This window comes from Pelodiscus sinensis, chromosome 1 (genome assembly GCF_052426305.1).
Source record: "Pelodiscus sinensis isolate ZL-2025 chromosome 1, ASM5242630v1, whole genome shotgun sequence".
NCBI classification, from domain to species: Eukaryota; Metazoa; Chordata; order Testudines; family Trionychidae; genus Pelodiscus; species Pelodiscus sinensis.
The window spans coordinates 301162994-301181482 of record NC_143052.1 but is presented as its reverse complement, the minus strand read 5'-3'; the positions used below and the strand labels follow the sequence as shown (position 1 = coordinate 301181482).

At 39.2% G+C, this 18489-nt stretch overlaps 1 protein-coding gene across 16 annotated transcripts in view; it reads left to right on the top strand.

Annotated features, from left to right (window-relative positions):
- NBEA (neurobeachin) overlaps positions 1–18489 on the top strand; it is a 748862-nt gene that overhangs the window by 463957 nt on the left and 266416 nt on the right. For all 16 annotated transcript variants that reach the window (XM_075919178.2, XM_075919174.2, XM_075919172.2 and 13 more), the window contains one exon: positions 15708–15851. In XM_075919178.2, the coding sequence (XP_075775293.2) occupies positions 15708–15851 (144 nt within the window). The remainder of the gene's footprint in view (positions 1–15707; positions 15852–18489) is intronic.

The following is an 18489-nucleotide window of genomic DNA, read 5'->3' as shown; positions in this document are numbered from 1 at the left end:
TTAGGAAAAGATACCGTAAATCAAACTCATAATCCTAACTCTGATGCTTTTCTATACTGTTAAGATTTTTGTGGTTAACAATCTTTGCTATGAGTTGAGGTTTCATATTGTGTAAGGTAACTCCCCTTCACCAGTTTCACAGGTGATTCTGAAACTGAGACTATGCAAAAGGTCGCTCCAGGCAGAGTTGGGAGTAGAACCCAGGGCTATAGTACATCTAAGCCAAATCTTGTGTGCTCGCCACACATTATTTCAAAGAACAAGACAAATTAGCTGATTTTTATAATTTACACTACAGTGTGACCCATTAGTAACTAGACCACATAGGGAGGTTTATGATTCTGCTACTGTTTCTGTGCTGACATCAGAATTAAAATCCCGGACCAATGAAGTAAATGTCAAAATACCTGTTGAGTGCAGTGAGATAAAGATTTCAGCCCTGGCTCTTTAGCTCCAGTGCTAGAAGTCTATGCCTTTACAAAGGTCCTAGAGGTCCTCAGTCCCAGTCAGAGAAAATGGTATATTTGTCCATGCTGTCTGTAACTACTAGAAAACTGCTTTCAGAGCTCCAAATAGAAGTCAAGAATCCTAGTGCCCAGCATTCTTCTATCATCTCACAAAAGTGTTGGCTCTGTGTGTGCCTCTCTGTGTATTAGAGGATAAGAACAGGCATTTTCTCATTAGTTACTATTGCAGCAGAAGTAGCAATAGCCTGTACTGTGGATTTTGAAGGTTGTGGAGTCAAACCGTGCTGATGATCTATGTGAGAGTGAAAATAATAACGTGCAACTATGTATAAAAGTTAATGTAAGTTATTGTTGGAATGATTTGATATCACAAAACATGGTATTTAGAGGTGAATCTGGATGTTGAGCTAATGTTTGTTTTACTATTCTGATTTTATTATTTGCATTTGATTAATGGAAACTGTCTCTTTAGGTAAGTGTAGCTGACTCAATATGTTTTTGAGGAGAGATTTTGTGTGTATCCAAAGAGCAGAGACTCTGCTAGTGTAAGTTTCAAAAAAGGTCAGAACTCAGTTGGGTAAGCTTGTCCAGAAAAGCAAACCTCATTCCTAAAGGTGCAACATTTGCAACTATTGAATGCTTATAGGCTTTGCTGTTGAGCTAGCTAGCACATCTTTCACCTGCCAATCACCAATTTGAACTCCACCAACAGAGATTAAAAGTTGTTCCTATGTCATGGATATTTGCTAGTATCTATATGAGATGAGTTGGTGGAGTTCCAGTTCCTGCTCTCACATCATCAAGTCGTTAGCATTTTTTTCAATGCATTATACATTTGAGGATTGTCCCTTACTCTGTACTACACAATGGGGCCCTGATCTTGATGGGATCTCCTAGTGACATCTCCTATAGTAAAGGACAAAATTACCAAACTTTACATTTGTGAGAACTGGCAATACTCTTAAATTGTCACCCATGCACTAGGCAAAAACCATGTAAATCCATGGAAAATAAGTAGAATCTTAATTTTTTTTATTTGGGGACATTGTTATTTTTGGAAGTGCTTGTCATTCTTCAACTTCAGGGATTGGCAATATTGGAAAAGTGGGGTATTCCAGGACTGAAACAGTTTTACACAGTACTGCACAGCTATGATGGCCGTCTTTTAATGTTTGAAAACTGGACACTGAAGACAAGAACCCTTCCACCTCCTGTTCCTCTTCTTCCCCCACGGTCCTGTTCCCCATTTCTTTTTATACCCTTCCTCCTTCACTGTCATTCACTGCTCATTCCACCTCTCTCCCCTGGCCACCTGAGCAGGGCCATCTGGATGTGGGTTGAGTGGAGCAGTGGAGGGAAAGACACACTTCAAAGGTGGGAGTGACAGGCAAGATGGGACAGGAGAGTTGTGCTCATGGGATGGAGGAATGAGTGGGGCAGGTCCAGAAAAGCACCACTACTGCTGTCCATCAAAGGCATTCCGGTGTTCTCCTCCAGGTTCAGGCAGAAGCTACTGCTCTTACCCTCAGTGGTGGAGAATTGTTACTGTGGGTGAAGGGATTTTCAGTATCTGCTCAGCGCAGTATCCGGTTCCCTTTTCAACAAGACTTTCCAATCAAAAACTGGACACCTGGAGACCCTATGCATAGCACTATCACAAAGTTACTTGTTGGTACTAAGTGTTGATATTTCTAAAGAGGGATTTATTTTTATTCCTTTTATATCTATAAATTCAACAACTTGTCCTTTTCCTTTATTAGTTTATTTTTTAGCAGCAGATCACATTAACTGCTGGCATAAAGAGACACAATTCCATTATAGTTTTGGCCCCTTACAACTCTTGTGATTTTGACTTAGCATCCCTATATTTTAAAGACAGATAAAGATACAGAACACACAATTCTTCTGTATAACAAGTACTGGTGTACTTGTTTTAAATATTCCAAACTGAAAAATAAAGCCTATCAAGGTAAAATCCAAGCTTACTTTGGAAGGCGTTCACATCTACCTCATCTTTAATCTTAAAAATTCGTTTTATCAAATTCTATTTCAAAAGTATGGAATGCATTCTTCAATACTTACTTTAAGAGGATTATTACATTTATCTCTTATACTTATGTAGTATCACATTTAAATTCCATCGCATTTTCTCTTACCCTTTTAATTGTATTTAATTTAAAATATATTTCTTTGGTGGTCTTTCTTTAGCAATCTTTGCTTACATATGAATATTTTGAATTAGGAATAAATGAAATTCCTTTTTGTCTGTCAAAACCAAATTGTGAAAATGCATTGCATGGCTTTGAAAATCAGTACACTCTATTAGCAGACCTGTCAATATAAAAAGTGCATTTCATTTCCACCTCTTGCTCTAATAACCTTTTCTATGTTACTTGCAGGCAGTTCACATAATCAGAGTATATTGTCAGCTTACTGGAGTTGGGGAAGCATGAAATGAAAATCGTGTTAATATTGATCCAATTCTCTTACTTGCAAGTGTCCTTGGTGTCCTTTCCACTGAGCAATAACTGTTGGTGTTATGTAGTTATTTTCCTCTTAATTATCACTGTAGTTTTTGAAAAATGTTTGCAAGCACAATTAAGGACATTGTTTCTGTTGCTTGAAATTAATTTTGTTATGCATAATATTTAATGACTTAAGTAATCCATAAAATATCAGAAAAGTTGAATACTATCTGTAATTTACTAGACCGCATTGTACACAAAGTGGTTACCTTTTAAGACAAAAACGAAAATGATTAGAGAACAGTTTCCATAGGAGGAGAGATTAATAAGATTGAGAATTTTATGCTTGGAATAGAGATGACCACTAAGGGGTTATGATAGAGGTCTGTAAAATCATGACGGGTGTGAAGAAAGTAATTAAGAAATGTTATTTGCTCCTTCTTATAACACAAAAACTAAGAGTCCCCAAAGGAAATTAATAGGCATCAGGTTTAAAGAAAACAAAAGGAAGTATTTTTTTTTCACACAACACAGTCAGCCTGTGAAATTCTTTGCCAGTGGATGTTGTGAAGACTAAGACTATAACAGGCTTCAAAAAGGAGCTAGATAAATTCATGAAAGATAGGTCCATCAATGGCTATTGACGAGGATGGTGTCCTCAGCCTCTGTCTGGCAAAAGCTGGTAATGAGGGCGACAGGGGATGGATTACCTGTTCTGTTCATCCCCTCTGGGGCACCAGGCATTGGCCACTGTTGTCAGACAGCGTCCTGGGCTAGATGGACCTTTTGTCTGATCCAGTATGGCTGTTCTTATGTAAAACATTATATTAGTGTGTAACTTACATGAGCTATGAACAGTATGGACTTAGTCCTCAACCATAGCATGTGTGTGACAAATTACCAGTGGCAAATTATATTGTATATCCAATCCAAATATGACTAACTGAAGTGTAGGAGCATAAGCTTTCGTGGGCAAAGACCCACTTCTTCAGATGCACTCCTCGCTGCTTTTGCTGTTTCAGACTAACACGGCTACCCCTCTGATACTTGAATCCAAATATGAGATGATCTTGAAAGAAATTCAGAAAGTAGAATAAAAGGCTCAGCTCTGCTCTCTTATACCTGAGTGCAGCTACACTGCAGGGCTTTACTCGAAATAAGCTATGCAAACTGAACTATGTCAATTGCATATCTTATTTCGAAATAGCTTATTTTGAAATAGGGAGTGTCTACAGAGCACTTATTTTGAAATAGAACACACTTCCTCCAACTTCCCTTCTTCCTTGTACAATGAGGGTTACAGGAGTTGGAGTAAGAAGTCCTCCAGCTTGACAGTATTTCGACATTATTTCAAAATAACTGCCTGCTGTGTAGACGTGGACTAAGCTATTTTGGAATTAGCGCTAATTATTTTGAAATAGTGTTACAGTGTAAACTACCTCCTGAGTGCATTGAAGCACGTGCTGGATAGGACATTTCCAGCTCTGTCATTACTCAGCTGTGCAGTCATGAACAAGTCAGTGAGGGCTTTATTTTCAGAGGTGCAAGATACTTATAATCCCAACAGAAGTTAATGGTAACCATGAATTCTTATCACTTGTAAAATCAGGTCCATTACTTCAGCTATACCTCAGTATATCCATCTGTCAAATGGGATAAAATGTTTGCCCATCTTTGAAAAGTGCTTTACATCTGTGGATAGAAGTGCTACGTAAAGGCTAAATATTATTAAAACAAGGTGAGGGAGGATGTATCAGTTAGTGAAACATCTTCTCTTAGTGGGAAAAGCAAGCTTGGGCAACCTGCAACCTATGGGCAACAGGGTAAGCCTCTGGTGGGCCATCAGTCATATTGCTTTCCTTGCATTCACAGGTACGGCTGTCTGCAGCTCCTATTGGCATGGGTCACAGGGACTTGTTGGCCACCACATCCTAAAGCTCCCATTGGCCAAGAACAGTGAACTACAGCCAATAGGAGATAGACAGCTGTACCCTGACAAACTGCATGCAATCTGCTAGCCACAGGTTGCCCACCAGTGGCTTACACAGAGAACTGAAGAAGAGCTCTGTGGAACTGGAATACTTGTATTCTCACCAACAAAAGTTGAACCAATAAAAGATATTACCTCAGCCTCCTTGGGTCTCAAATCTTGGGAACAATACAGCTACAACAACACTGTATACAAATACTATGAGTTTCCTGATGATAATTTTTACCATAAATTATAATCTACTACATTGAGTACACAGGACATTGATTTTGACCTTGGGCAAGTTGTTTCACCTCTGCAATTCTGTTTCCCAATAGTAACGATTACAGTGACGATATATACCCACTAATGTAAAAGGGTTTGAGTTTGACAGAAAAAAAGTGGTACATAAGTATAATAATTTACAAACTATGCAGTGGCAAAGTGTTATTGTTAGAGGATAAGAGCAAAACATAAGCTATTAGCTATAAAAAAAACAGGACAAAACATTTTTTATTTAAACTTTCTGGTTATGTCTATAGAGGTATCCTAAAACCCGTTTTTTTAACAATTTGATATTTTAAAATTTATCATTTTGTTAAGAGTGCAGTATCCATTATAAGTACATAATAATTGTTCATATCCAGATAGTTTTTCTCCCTGATTTCTTCAGAGATTTTTAATAATTAAAATGTAATATAATTTAAGTTCCTGGGCTAATACTTTAACTTCAGCCTATTAAGATACAGGGTTCCCTTGAGAATAGTTGCCATTATGGTCTTCCCGGGAAATAATTCTATGTCAGTCAGTGCTATTAAGTTTCAGAAACACATTATGATAATATAATAACTCTAATGGGCAAATCCCAACCCTCTCTACATGTACAGAGGGTCCTATTGTAGCACAAGAAGTGATGATCTGCTGAGGAAAAAAAGGAGGGTAAGTTTCATGAACATGCACGGTAGTGCATGTTACAACCTTTGTATGCAGTCAGCCCAGCTTTCAATGAGACGTAGGCATATGAATGCCCAGCATACTTTAATGCCTATGGGTTATAGTGATCATGGAGATTCAGCCAGTCCTAGTGGTCTTGTCAAAGGGAAGCACATGGGCTACCAAGTAGCTATGCTCCACCGCCTGGACCCCACAATGATTCCCAACAGCTAGCTAAGCTCTTGAATATGGTCACTGAGGGCAGGATTCTCAACTATAAGACCATAAGAACTGCCATACTGCATCAGATCAAAAGTTCATCTAGCTCAGTGTGCTGTCTTCCGACAGTGGCCAATGTTAGTTGCCCCATAGGGAATGAACAACACATGTAATAAGAACGTAACGGCCATACTGGGTCAGACCAAAGGTCCATCTAGGCCAGTATCCTGTCTGCCAACAGTGGCCAATACCAGATACCCCAGAGGAAGGGATCACAACAGGTTATCCTCACATGATCTCTCCCCTGTCACCCACCTCCAGAGAAACAGAGGTTGGGGATACCATTCCTACCCATCCTGGCCATTGATGGACCTAACCTCTATGAATCTATCTAGCTCTTTTTTGAACCCTGATAAAGTTTCAGCCTTCACTGCATCCTCTGGCAAGGAGTTCCGCAGGTTGACTCTGCACTGAGTGAAGGAAAACTTGCTTTTGTTTGTTTTACACCCGCTGCTTATTAATTTCATTTGACGACCCCCTAGTTCTTATATTGTGGGAATAAGTAAATAACATTAACTTATTCACTTTTTCCATACCAGTCATGATTTTATAGACCTCTATCATATCCCACCTTAGTTTTCTCTTTTCTAAGTTGAAAAGTCCAGGTCTTTTTAATCTCTCTTCATATGAGACCCGTTCCAAACCCCTAATCATTTTGTTGCCCTTTTCTGAATCTTTTCCAATGCAAGTATATCTTTTTTTGAGATGAAGCGACCACATCTGTACGCAATATTCAAGATGTGGGCATAATCAAGTGGTCCGTCCTCTGTCATTCATTCCCAGTTTCTAGCAAAAAGAGACTAGGGAAACTGTCACTGCAAATTTTAACTGAAACATGTCTAGTTCTTTTTTGAACTCTTTTATAGTCTTGGCCTTCACAACATCCTTTGGCAAGTGGTTCTACAGGTTGAACGTGCATTATGTGAAAAAATACCCTTTTTTTAAAACTGTTGCCTATTAATTTCCTTTGGGGACCCCTAGTTCTTGTGCTGTGTGAAGGAGTAAATAACATTTCCTTATCTACTTTCTCCATACCAGTCATGATTTTATAGACTTGTATCATATTCCCCCTTAGTCATCTCTTTTCCAAGCTGAAAAGTCCCAGTCTTGTTAGTCTCTCCTGATGTGGCAACCATTCCTTACCCCAATCATTTTTGTTGCCCTTTGCTGAATCTTTTCCATTTCCAATATAAAATGCATGCGCTCCAATATATGCAATGCATGCAGTAATCAAGATGTGGTCATACCGTGGATATATAGAGACAAAATCTGATATTTTCTGACTTATCTATCCCTTTCTTAATGATTCCCAACGTTCTATTCGCTTTTTGACTGCCACTGCGCATTGAGTAGATATTTTCAGAGAACTATGCACAATGACTCCAAGATCTTTCTCTTGAGTGGTAACAGCTAAAATTAGTCACCATCATTTTGTATGTATAGTTGGGATTTTGTTTTCCAGTGTGCACTACTGTGCATTTATCGTCTGCCATTTTGTTGCCCAGTTACCCAGGTTTCTCAGATCCTTCTGTAGCTCTTTGCAGTCTGCTTTGGACTTAACTATCTTGAATAGTTTTTTATCACCTGAAAATGTTGCCATCTCATTGTTTACACCTTTTTCCAGATCATTTATGAATATGTTGAACGGGACTGATTCCAGTAGAGACCGTTGGAGGGCAACACTACTTTGTACCTCTTTCCATTCTGAAAAATGACCATTTGTTTCCTCTTTTTCCTGTCTTTTAGCCAGTTATCAATCCATTAGAGGACCTTCTCTCTTATCCCATGGCCGCTTACTTTGCTTAAGAGCCTTTGGTGAGGCACCTTGTCAAAGGTTTTCTGAAATTTAAGTACACTGTATCCCCCTTGTCCACATGTTTGTTGACCCACTCAAAGAATTCTAGTAATTTGATGAGGCATGATTTCCCTTTACAAAAACCGTTGTTGACTCCCCCCAACAAATTATGTTCATCTGAGTGTCTGATAGTGCTCTTTTTTAATATACTTTCAACCACTTTGGCCAGTATTGATTCTACGCTTACTGCTGTAATTGCTGGTATCAACCCTTGAGCCCTTTTTTAAAATTGGTGTCAATTAACTATCCTCCAATCATTGGGTACAGAAGTTGATTTAAATGATAGGTTACAGACTACAGTTACCATCTGGTCCTGGTGACTTATTACTATTATAAATCAGGAAAAAGATTTGCTTATACACTGAAACTCTGAAGCTTTTGCTGTAATATTTTTAAGTATCTTGCAGAATATGGTTTATCATAAAAATGGTAGATAACATTTTAATTCTATCTACTTTTGAAACCGTCTTACATTCTCCCTATTTAAGTTTTTGAAACTTATGAAATGCGTTATATTTTACTCGTATCATTTCATGATTCACATTGTAGCATATGACATAATATCATGAGAGGAATTAATTCCTTAGCTCCCCTGTTTAATTGAAATTAAAAACATGTTAGAGAATTAAAATGCAACAGCAAAAAGCAGTGTTTTACAAAACCATGCCCTTTAAGGAAGAACACCAACCTTTTTTTTAAATAAAGTTTCCCAAAGGAGCTGAACTTCACAGAACTTTTCTTTACCTTCTATAAAAGATTTTTTTTAATTAAATGCAGCATTTTGTTGTAAAGTGGACAGACAACTTCTGTCAAAATGCTCTTTGGAAGCCACATAAAGCTGTAAAAGACAATATATGAAAAAAACATTCTTAAATAAAAGAAGAGCACCATCCCATGAAGCTGATTTCCAGATGTTTGGAAACATTAGAATTTCCTGTCAGTACATTTAGGTAACATTAAAATGGGGTTAACTTTCCATTCTGCCAACCCTCTTCAAAGATGAAAGAGAGCTCTTTGCATAAATTTTCTTATCTGTAATACACTGAAGTAAACTGTGGAATCAACTTTGTAAAAAGCAGTAATTTCTTTTTCTAGTACTGTAATTACTGAGCAAACTTCTCTTAAAATTAATAAATATTTTCTCTTTCTATTGAAATGAAAATATTTAAAAGTACTGTGTTTTAAGCAGTGGATTTTATATATATAGTTTAAAACTCAATTTTTTTCTTTTGCATTTTTCTTGAACAGTACAATACTCTTTGTAATGAACCATAAATTATGTTCACAGTACATGTTTAAAACTTATTCAAGAAAGATGTTGTTGGTATACTTGGAACTCAGCAGGTTAACTTCCTATGTAATGTCTGCTATGACCTGAAGAACCCAGCTGGGAATTCTCTAGTTTAATTGAAAATTGAGAAGGAAAATGCAGATGTTATGGCAACAAACATTTTTGCAACAAAACCAAACTGATGGTTTAATAAAGGAGGAACAATATGATTTTTTTTTACATTTCATTTTACATGAAATGTTTATAGAAGCTTTATCCATTGTAAGACATGTATGTCTTTCCATTCACTAAAATTTGTTAGATGTTTATTTTGTGGGGATTCCCAAGTTGTTCCCCATTCTTTTAAAAAAAAAAAGTCGTGATGAAATATGTTGTTTCACAGTTTTTCAGAAATATGACGTATATTTTCATTTGAGTGGGGAAGATTACATATTTGTGATTTTTTTTAAATAGCTTTCTACTTGTTTTTAAGTATAATGTAACTTCTATAGGAAACCGCCTTTTATTGCTATAACAATGTGAATTGTCTACTTTTATGAACAGTGGACAGGATTTCAACTGGGATGAAAAAATGGATTTTTTAAAATAATAGCAGTCTGAAAAACTGATCCCGTAAATGAATTCTTAATTTTTTTAATGGTATGATTCTTAAGACATCCTCTTTAACTTACAGACATGAAACTGCAGTAACCTCCGTATGGAGACGAAGGCAGCGTCTAATTACAGATCTCGCGTTGTCAGGCCACAGACTTAGCCTGACTCTTGCTCTCTTGTTAACAAGACCAAGATGGCTGCACACAAATTCCCTTATTCCCTTTTCCTGCCTCCACACAAATTAGGCTAAAATTTTAAAACTTGGGTGCCTAGATAGGTTGGACTACTTGTTGAGCACGGCACTTAAGCACAAGGCTAACTTGATTAAGTAATTCCATCGTTATTCTACAGAATATTTGGGCATATACAGCCAATAGAATCTAACCATATTCTTAAAGACATGCCTAAGTGTTCTTCTGAATAGGGATGGGGGTACTAAAGTGATTCAAGATAAACATCATAATACATGCTTTGCTGAATCCAGAATCCCATAGTTAGAATTTTCAAAGGAATTCAAGGGCTTGTCTACATGGTGAGTTATTGTCCAGCAAGCCAGCAAATGAAACTACAGCACAATAACTTACTGTGCAATAATATCTTCTGTAGCACGCCAAAACTTTCACTGCTGTGTTAGTGTCTACCTGGAATGTTACAATGTGGTAATCTGGTACTCTACACATTCACAGAACTCTAATTGCATGGCCTGATTGCCATGCAATAAAATGTAAACCAGACATAAGAAAATACCTTATCCCACTTTCACTAAACTTCAGTGGGAGTTGAGTACCTTATTTCCTTCGGCATCATTGAAAATTACAATGTAAACTGATGTTTAGCCCCTAATTAGCTATCTGATTAACCAAGGTTTTGAGCAACCATAACTTTTGTTGACTTCAATTCTGGGCATCCATATATTTTAAAAATTGCCATACTTAACATTTGCTTTTATTCATTTTTGTTATTTATTTTCTAATGGAACCTCATTAAAATTACTTTAATATATAAAGCATCTTCATTCTAGCTACCTAATCATTCAAATAGTATCTTTAGAACACAAATTATCTCCTGAGAATTGTCTTATTATAAGAGAATATTATAATTAGTTTCTTTACATAGTAATTTTGTTGTGGCTTGAAAAAAGTTATGATAAAGATACTTAGAATTCTTACTAAAATGCTGAGCTATACTATATGCTATCCATTTAATTTTTGCTTTTTTATATCTTTGTTAATAGTACAAAACATAATTTCATGACAAGTAATTTATTCAGTTTATCAGTTTTTAGAGATAATCTGTTTTCCTCCTTACTCCTAGTTTGAATACTCTCTTATTTGTAAGGCCTTTTGAAGTCATCACTCGATTATAAAAATAGAACATCTGTGACAGATCTGTTTTAAACATATTTCACATTTCAGGATCCAACGAGATCTGGTGGTCTGTGGTATTTGCTTGTTAATTTCTTGATGAATGGGTAGAAAGGCCAAGAAGTGCTCTCAAGACGGCAAGTCTTCTGAAGATAGATGATCTCAAATAAATTCTATTCCCAATCAGTTTTTGATTTGTTAGGTGTTAAACCATTTCTTTGTAAGGACAGTGTTTACAAGCCTTGTAATGAGACAGCCCTCGGAGACCTTACCTCTTCTTGCTGTAATTTTGATAAATGGAACTCTAATTCATAAAGGATACAGTGATTGAAGGGCAACTTTGGGTTTCATACACTTTCATTTAGATAAATGTTTGGTACAGTACAGCAAAACTAAGGTGCACTCAACAGAGTGATAAATTTAAAGAACAGCCAACCTAAAGCAGCTTCTATCAAACCAAAGCAGCATAGTTTGCTGTATTTCTTTTAGATAAATGTATGTTTAATATTGTAAAACAAAATTGATTTTAGAAAGATTTGTCTGAATTGCTGAGATCCAAATTTGCCAAACTAACTTAGTGCCTTCTAGTACACTACATTTCTTATGTTGATGTATTGTAGTATTTCTGTAACAGGATAACTGCCGGCAGTGCGACAGGCAAGTTAAAATAAGCTGAAGTTCAGTTTCTGCTTCGGAGGTTTGCCTTCAAATTCTCGTGCTACTATTAATACACTTTTGCTGATTTCTGAGAAGATAATTGCATGCATAAATAAATGTTGGCGAACTGGAATTAGTCTGCAATTATACCCAACTTTTGGGGAATTTCAGTTCTCATGAAAGTGAGAAGCTTTTATAATCTACATTAGGTCTAGAAGAGTGAGGGGAACAATCTGTGCCAAGCTGTCTATTCATCTCAAGTATAGTCTACAGCACTGTCACTACCCCATTACCAAGATGCAAAGCAATGGCTGCTTGTGGCAAAATTATGCTAAAGTATGTGTCTAATGATAAGGTTAAATCTACACAAAGTTCTTAATTTGGCTTTTAACACTGAGTGCCCTTGTGGCCTAAACTAGAGTGAAAGTCTGCTGTACTACATTTCTCGCTCTTTCCAAACTCTGTGTCTCGTCATTTTTTGTAGATTTTTATTTTTAAAATTGCTATACTTGACTGGCTATTTTGAAGCCTTTCACCTCTTGATCATTGGTTCAAATTTAAACCAGGTCAGCCGTAACAGCAAGTTGTTGCTGTCTGGTAGATGTTAAGTGTCCTATGCAAAATAAGTTGATGATCTTGCTCCAGATGCTTAAGCAACACCATAGGAACCATCACTGTTAGTGATAATAGAGGCTAATTGGGACCCTTTTGGACAGTCTCAGCAGAAATGGTAGTAATTGAAAGAACATGGCCTTCTAATCTAAGGTGAGGCAACATTCTCCCTGTGCCAGGGCTGTATCTGTTCTGTTGATAAACAGTAGAATTCAGTCTTCCAGGTTCTCATTCTGTCACCTTATACTTACTTTAAAATAATGACAATTATTATAGGATGATATTCTGATCCCACTGAAGTCAATGGGTGTTTTGCCATGCATACAAAGAGCCAGGCAAATAGGAAACAAATTTTACTGAATTACACTACATCTAGAGACAATTAGAGTTGGCTCTTAATTCTGCCAATCAAATTAGGAAATGCTAAATTTGCCGTTATATCATACAGTATAATATTAATCACTCTGTTTTGAGTGGCACAATCCTTAGATAGAAAATCCTGAAGAAGTAGATCCATTTTGCAAAGCTATGCAGTCAAAAGGAAGCTAGTAACTCCATGTATCCATCAATAACAGCAGCATGTACATTACTAAAACGAATATCTAGAAGTCCAAGATGGAGATATACAGTATCAAGATAAGTGAAGAGGCATATAATATAGAACTTTTTCTTAATTTTCTTGTGAAAAATGAGAATAGGAACAGAAAGCAGACTGGCGTTGGAACTGCTAAGAGTCTGGATTCTCGGGTGGGGGGGGGAGACTTAAGATTAGCATAAATTGTGAAAGAATTATTTTGCTAGCTTCACAAAGTTATGTAGAGGTACCAGAGTACAGCATGCTTTGTCTGGACTCGCCATCTCCAGTTCTTTCAGGTAAATTTTATTAGTATTTCTATATTTGTTTAGAGGAGAGTTAATCACCTTTATAAGTTTACTAGAAGACTTACCAGCATTGCTGGGTCCTTCAGGAAATGGAGTTGGAGGGGTAGGGTGTGTGTATGCAGGAGTCAGAGTGGGATGTGGGGGACTCAGAGCAGAAGGCTAGGAGTGTGGGGGTGCAGGAGTCAGGGTGGGGAGCTGAGGAGAAGGTCAGGGTAAGAGGAGGAGTTGTCAGAGTCAGGGTAAGGATGAGGAAGGGCTCAGGGCAACAGGTGGGGATGCAGGAATCAAGGAATGGAATTAAGAAGAGGAGGGGTGCGGGGGGCGGGGAGGGATGGTCAAGGCAGCATATGGAGGTAGCCACTGGCTTCTCCCTGTGGGCAGTCTGGGACAGCAGAGACTACACACTCTGCCCACTAGCTTCTCCCAGGGCCGTCCAGGGGTGGTGTGTTTGTGTGTGTGTGTGCACCCTGTCCACCAGCTTGTCCCCAGGGGACCAGGTGAGCTGGAGTGTGGGAGGCCATGTGGGCAGGAATGGGGGAGACCCAAGGAGGCACATAGGCCAGCCCCACTGGCACTCCCCCATCCTAGTCCACATGGCACAGGCTGGCCCCATTTGCAGTCCCCAGGTTGGGCTCAGGTGTGCAAGGGGGGGGGGGGGCATAGGCTGGACAGGACGGTCATACTGGGCAGCTTGGCGGTGCTGGGGGACGGACTATGGCTCCTCTGGAGGATGGCAGGATTACCTTCTTTCTCGCCCCACCCCTGTCCAGCAGGACTACCTTCTTTCCCTCTCCTCCCCCCATGTCTGGAAGTTTCTTCTCTCTTCCCCCTCCCCTGCAACTCTGCAGCCAAGGGGAGGAGGTTGGGGAAGAGTGGCTATTTTCCAGGTCTAGTGGCTCGCAAGATGGCAAGTCCTAGCCCCAACTGGACACTCTCTTGGTGGTGCGGCTGCCCCAAGTGGTCACACTGCAGTATAGCTCTCCCCGATGGTTACTCTGCAGTATTGCTGTCCCTCCTATTAGCCCTCTTCCCCCCCCCCCCCCCCCCCAGTTTCCATGTTATGGAAAACAATCTTATTCTAGGCAGATCTTGTTTTCCTGGCACAACCAAACCCTGACCTTGCTTTAAGTTAGGAGAAGAGGAATCTACAAAGCATATTTGAAGATCCTAGCTCTTACCATTTAAGAGGAGTTCTTGAACAGATTCACAGACACGTATGCACATTTCCAAAATATATAGATAAATCATTTAAACCAAGCTAATATAAGCACACCTTTGAGGACTATATAAAATACTATATGTCTCTCTAAAGAACAAGATGCCCTGAATAGCTGCCAATTTAAGTATACAAAAATGTATTTAGGTGGGAAAGAAGGGATACAACATACAATGTTTAATTAGCATGTGTCATCTTGGTACCCAAATTTTTGCATGGCTTTTAAGAAAATTATCCCTTTTCAGCTTTCCTTTTTTTCTCTCACTGCTGGGGGCCTGAAATGATCACGTCTCATTGCTATCCCACACTGAACGTATCCACTTTGTGTCTCACTACTCCTTTGCTTATGACTTAGTGAAATAATTAAAGAAAAATCAGAAGAAACCTTTGAAATTCCAAATGTCTAACAGCATCTCTTCACTTTGGGCTGCTTTCCATTGTGAGGTGGATCAACACTGCAGTGAGCATTCCATCAGCAGTGAATTTAGCAAGTCTAGTAAAGACCCACTAAATCGACCACCAATCATTCTCCTGTTGACTCTGGTATTCCAGCAGAATGAGATGAGTAAGGGGAGATGACAGGAGAGTTTTTTTTTTCTGTCAGCCTCTTGTAGTGTGAACCCCCATGGTAAGCTAAACTGCATCAATCTGAGTTATACTATCAGCATAACTTAAATTGCGTAGCTTACATTGATCTACCCTTGCAGTGTAGATCTACCCTAGAGATCAACTGGTTAGGACTGTATCTGGGAAGTTACTGGGAGGCAGGACTCCAAAAATGAAATGAAAAAAAGGAGCTCCTGCTACATGCTCCCCCACTTGAGGAAGCTGAAGGAGATATAGAGAAGACAACAAAATATGAATTATTGAAAATAAGGAAAGAGTGTTTAAGAAGCAAACCCTATGTCAAGCTACAAATTATTCAGAAAGACAGACTGAGGTTGCATATTCCATAATCCTTGCTAAAAGTTTCATACAATTCATCTCTTTCAAATGTACCTCTGTTTTAAAAATAAGTATAAAATTTGATTCTTTTCTTTTTACTGGGCAGAACTTTATGGTAATAGAATAGTTGACATTTTGATGTTATAAACATGCTCACAATATTTTAACTTCTATTTAGGCACTGAAGAAGATGTAGTAAAGTCAAAGAAAACTTTCAGAAGTCAGGCTGTGGTAAATCAGAATGCAGAAACTGAGCTCATGTTGGAAGGTGATGATGATGCTGTCAGTCTACTCCAAGAGAAAGAGATTGACAACCTTGCAGGTAATTTTTTTTTCATTGACATGGCATTGACAAATAGATTATGTAAAAATCTAAACATTTAACCTTTCTAACCAATGTTCTACACTGACAGTTATTTAACAGACTTCTAATAGTGAGAACAAATTATTTATATTCTGGGCCCAGTAGATGTTCTAAGTTATAAGTCCTTCTACAATGGTCTCTCCTAGTGTGAGTTAAGGAAAACCCTGGACACTCTTCCTTACACAGTTTATTGAACTGCTAGAAGACCACGACAGTTGAAACGAGGAAAAATATTTCTAGAACTATTTTTTTAAGTCAGGAGATTGTTTAGTGTATTTCCATTTCCCCAATTTTTACAGACATTTCTCTCACTAAGTTAAAGGATATTGCTGAAGGCTCTCTGTTCCTGCACTCTTTTCTGTAGCCACCTCTCCGTTAAGCTAGAGAGACTATAAAGTGGTCTGGAAAAGGGGAGGCTGCAAGCAGGAATTGAAAAGGTTTAAAGCTTCAACTAAAGAATGAGCATTATTGGTCAGAGTACAAGTTAGGAGTGCTTACCAACACTTTCCATACAATTGGTGGAGTGTGGTTAGGTCTTAGATTTATTCCTGGTATTGAGTTCTTGCATGCTCTGCATTGAAGCACCATGGTACTTTTTGGAGAAAATACATGAAATAATGACACTTTGAGAGTTAATACACTCTCCAGTGCATTGTCTCTCAAAACGAAAATAAGAGAATTGTGCCTGAAATGAGTTGTGTGTATTAAAAAGATAAATTTTACTATGGAAGATGTGTATTGTGCCTGGGGAAATGAGAATTTTGTGATGTATTGAAGGAAAAACTTAAAACATCATTGGGTTTAAGATTTTCTCCTTAATCCAGTACTTTCCTCTGATGTTTCAGGCACAGGGCCAGATTAAGAAAGGGGCTTTAGGGACTGCAGCCCAGGGCCCAAGGAAGTTCCAGCAAAAAGAACTCCAGGCCACCAAATGTGCAGATCTTTTTGCAGGGCCCTGGGCTGCGGCAGCTAATGCCCTTGTGTTCCAGCCCTCCCTGGCTGGGTGGCAAGAGGGATGCCACTGTCATTCTTCTGACTGACCCCACTGGGCAGGAGCTTCAAACGATGGAATCTCTGTTTACGTGCTTCCATGACCAGCATGCTCCACCCCTGCAACTCACATTGGCCAATGCCAGCAGACAAGTGCAGGGCAGTGCACAGAACTATTTGCCCACTGCCCTTCTTTCCTTCCCTGGTGCCTGCGCCACCAAACGGGAGATGTCCCAGTAACTGCCCCATATCTCAATCATGTTCCCCAGACCTGAGCCTGTCCTACACCTAACTTCTGTCTTGCACCCCCACCCCAACTTCCTTCCCTGATCCCCCTTCCGTACCCTAAATCCTGCCCAGAACATGTACCCCCACCCCAGTCTCCTGACCTCAGCCCCCTCTTGCACTCTAACTCCCTCCTAGATCCTGTACTGCCACCACCTTCTGCCCTGAGCCCCTTACCGAATGCTAACTCCTTTACAGAACCTGCACTCCTGCCTCCTTCCCGGAGATCCCTTCCACACTCCAAACTAAGGATGTTAAATATCAACAAATTGACTAATCAGATAGTCGATGCATTTTGCATCAACTATTCGATTAGTCAATAGGGTGATTCTGCCTTTGAAGTGTAGCAACAGCCCTAGCTGTTGCTACACTTCAAAGGCCAAAGTGCAGCGTAGAGCCCAGGTTCAGCTGGGAACTCCAGCTGATCCCCAGCTCCACAGGGCACTGCCACTTTGAAATGCCACATGCAGCCTGGGGACACCCCAGCTGACCTGGTTCTGCATGCGGCGTTTCAAAGCAGCAGTGACATGTGGAGCCCGAGGTCTGGCCCCAGGCTTCAAGCAGCACTGCCACTTTGAGGAAACCCCTCTTTGCACCACCACCCCCTTGCTGCCTCTTTCTGACAGAGGCAGTTTGTGGGGGGAGGGGAGAGCGACTAGTCCTTCATATCCCTACTCCAAACCCCATTGGCCTCAGCCTGGAGCCCCTTCCTATATCCCAGACACCTCATCTCCAGACCCAACCCAGAATCGACACTCCCAGTTGGCGCCCTCACCCCTCCCACATCCAATCCCCTGACTCAACCCACAGCCCCTTTCTGCACTCTGAACCCCTCATTTTTTGGCCCCATCTAGGGTCCCCAAACAGAAGAGTTAATAGCCCTGGGATCACAGAAGAGTTAATCTGACCCTGCACAGGCACTGGAAATTTGAAGTCAGAAATTAGATTGTTCATGAATGATAACAAAAAATGAAATTAGGATAGTGGTTTTAAATTAAATTATGAAAAAGCTCTCATGTTGGGATCAACTAATAAATAATATACTCAGCAGTCAGTATGGCAACTGAATATTTATGTTTAGAAATGTACATTTTTGTGCTCATCACTGAACACCGACCATGTTGTCTCATCTTGCTAAAATAGTAAGTTTAGACACCTTTGATAGTTTAATCTAAATTCCTTGGGTTGGTTTTTTTTAATAACAGAGAAAGGTTAGAGGCATCTCTTCCAGGCTCCACCCTGTTAACTTTGACATTCACCCCGAATAAATACTTATTTGCAATTGCTATGGTTTAAAGGCTAGAATATGCAACTATATGGA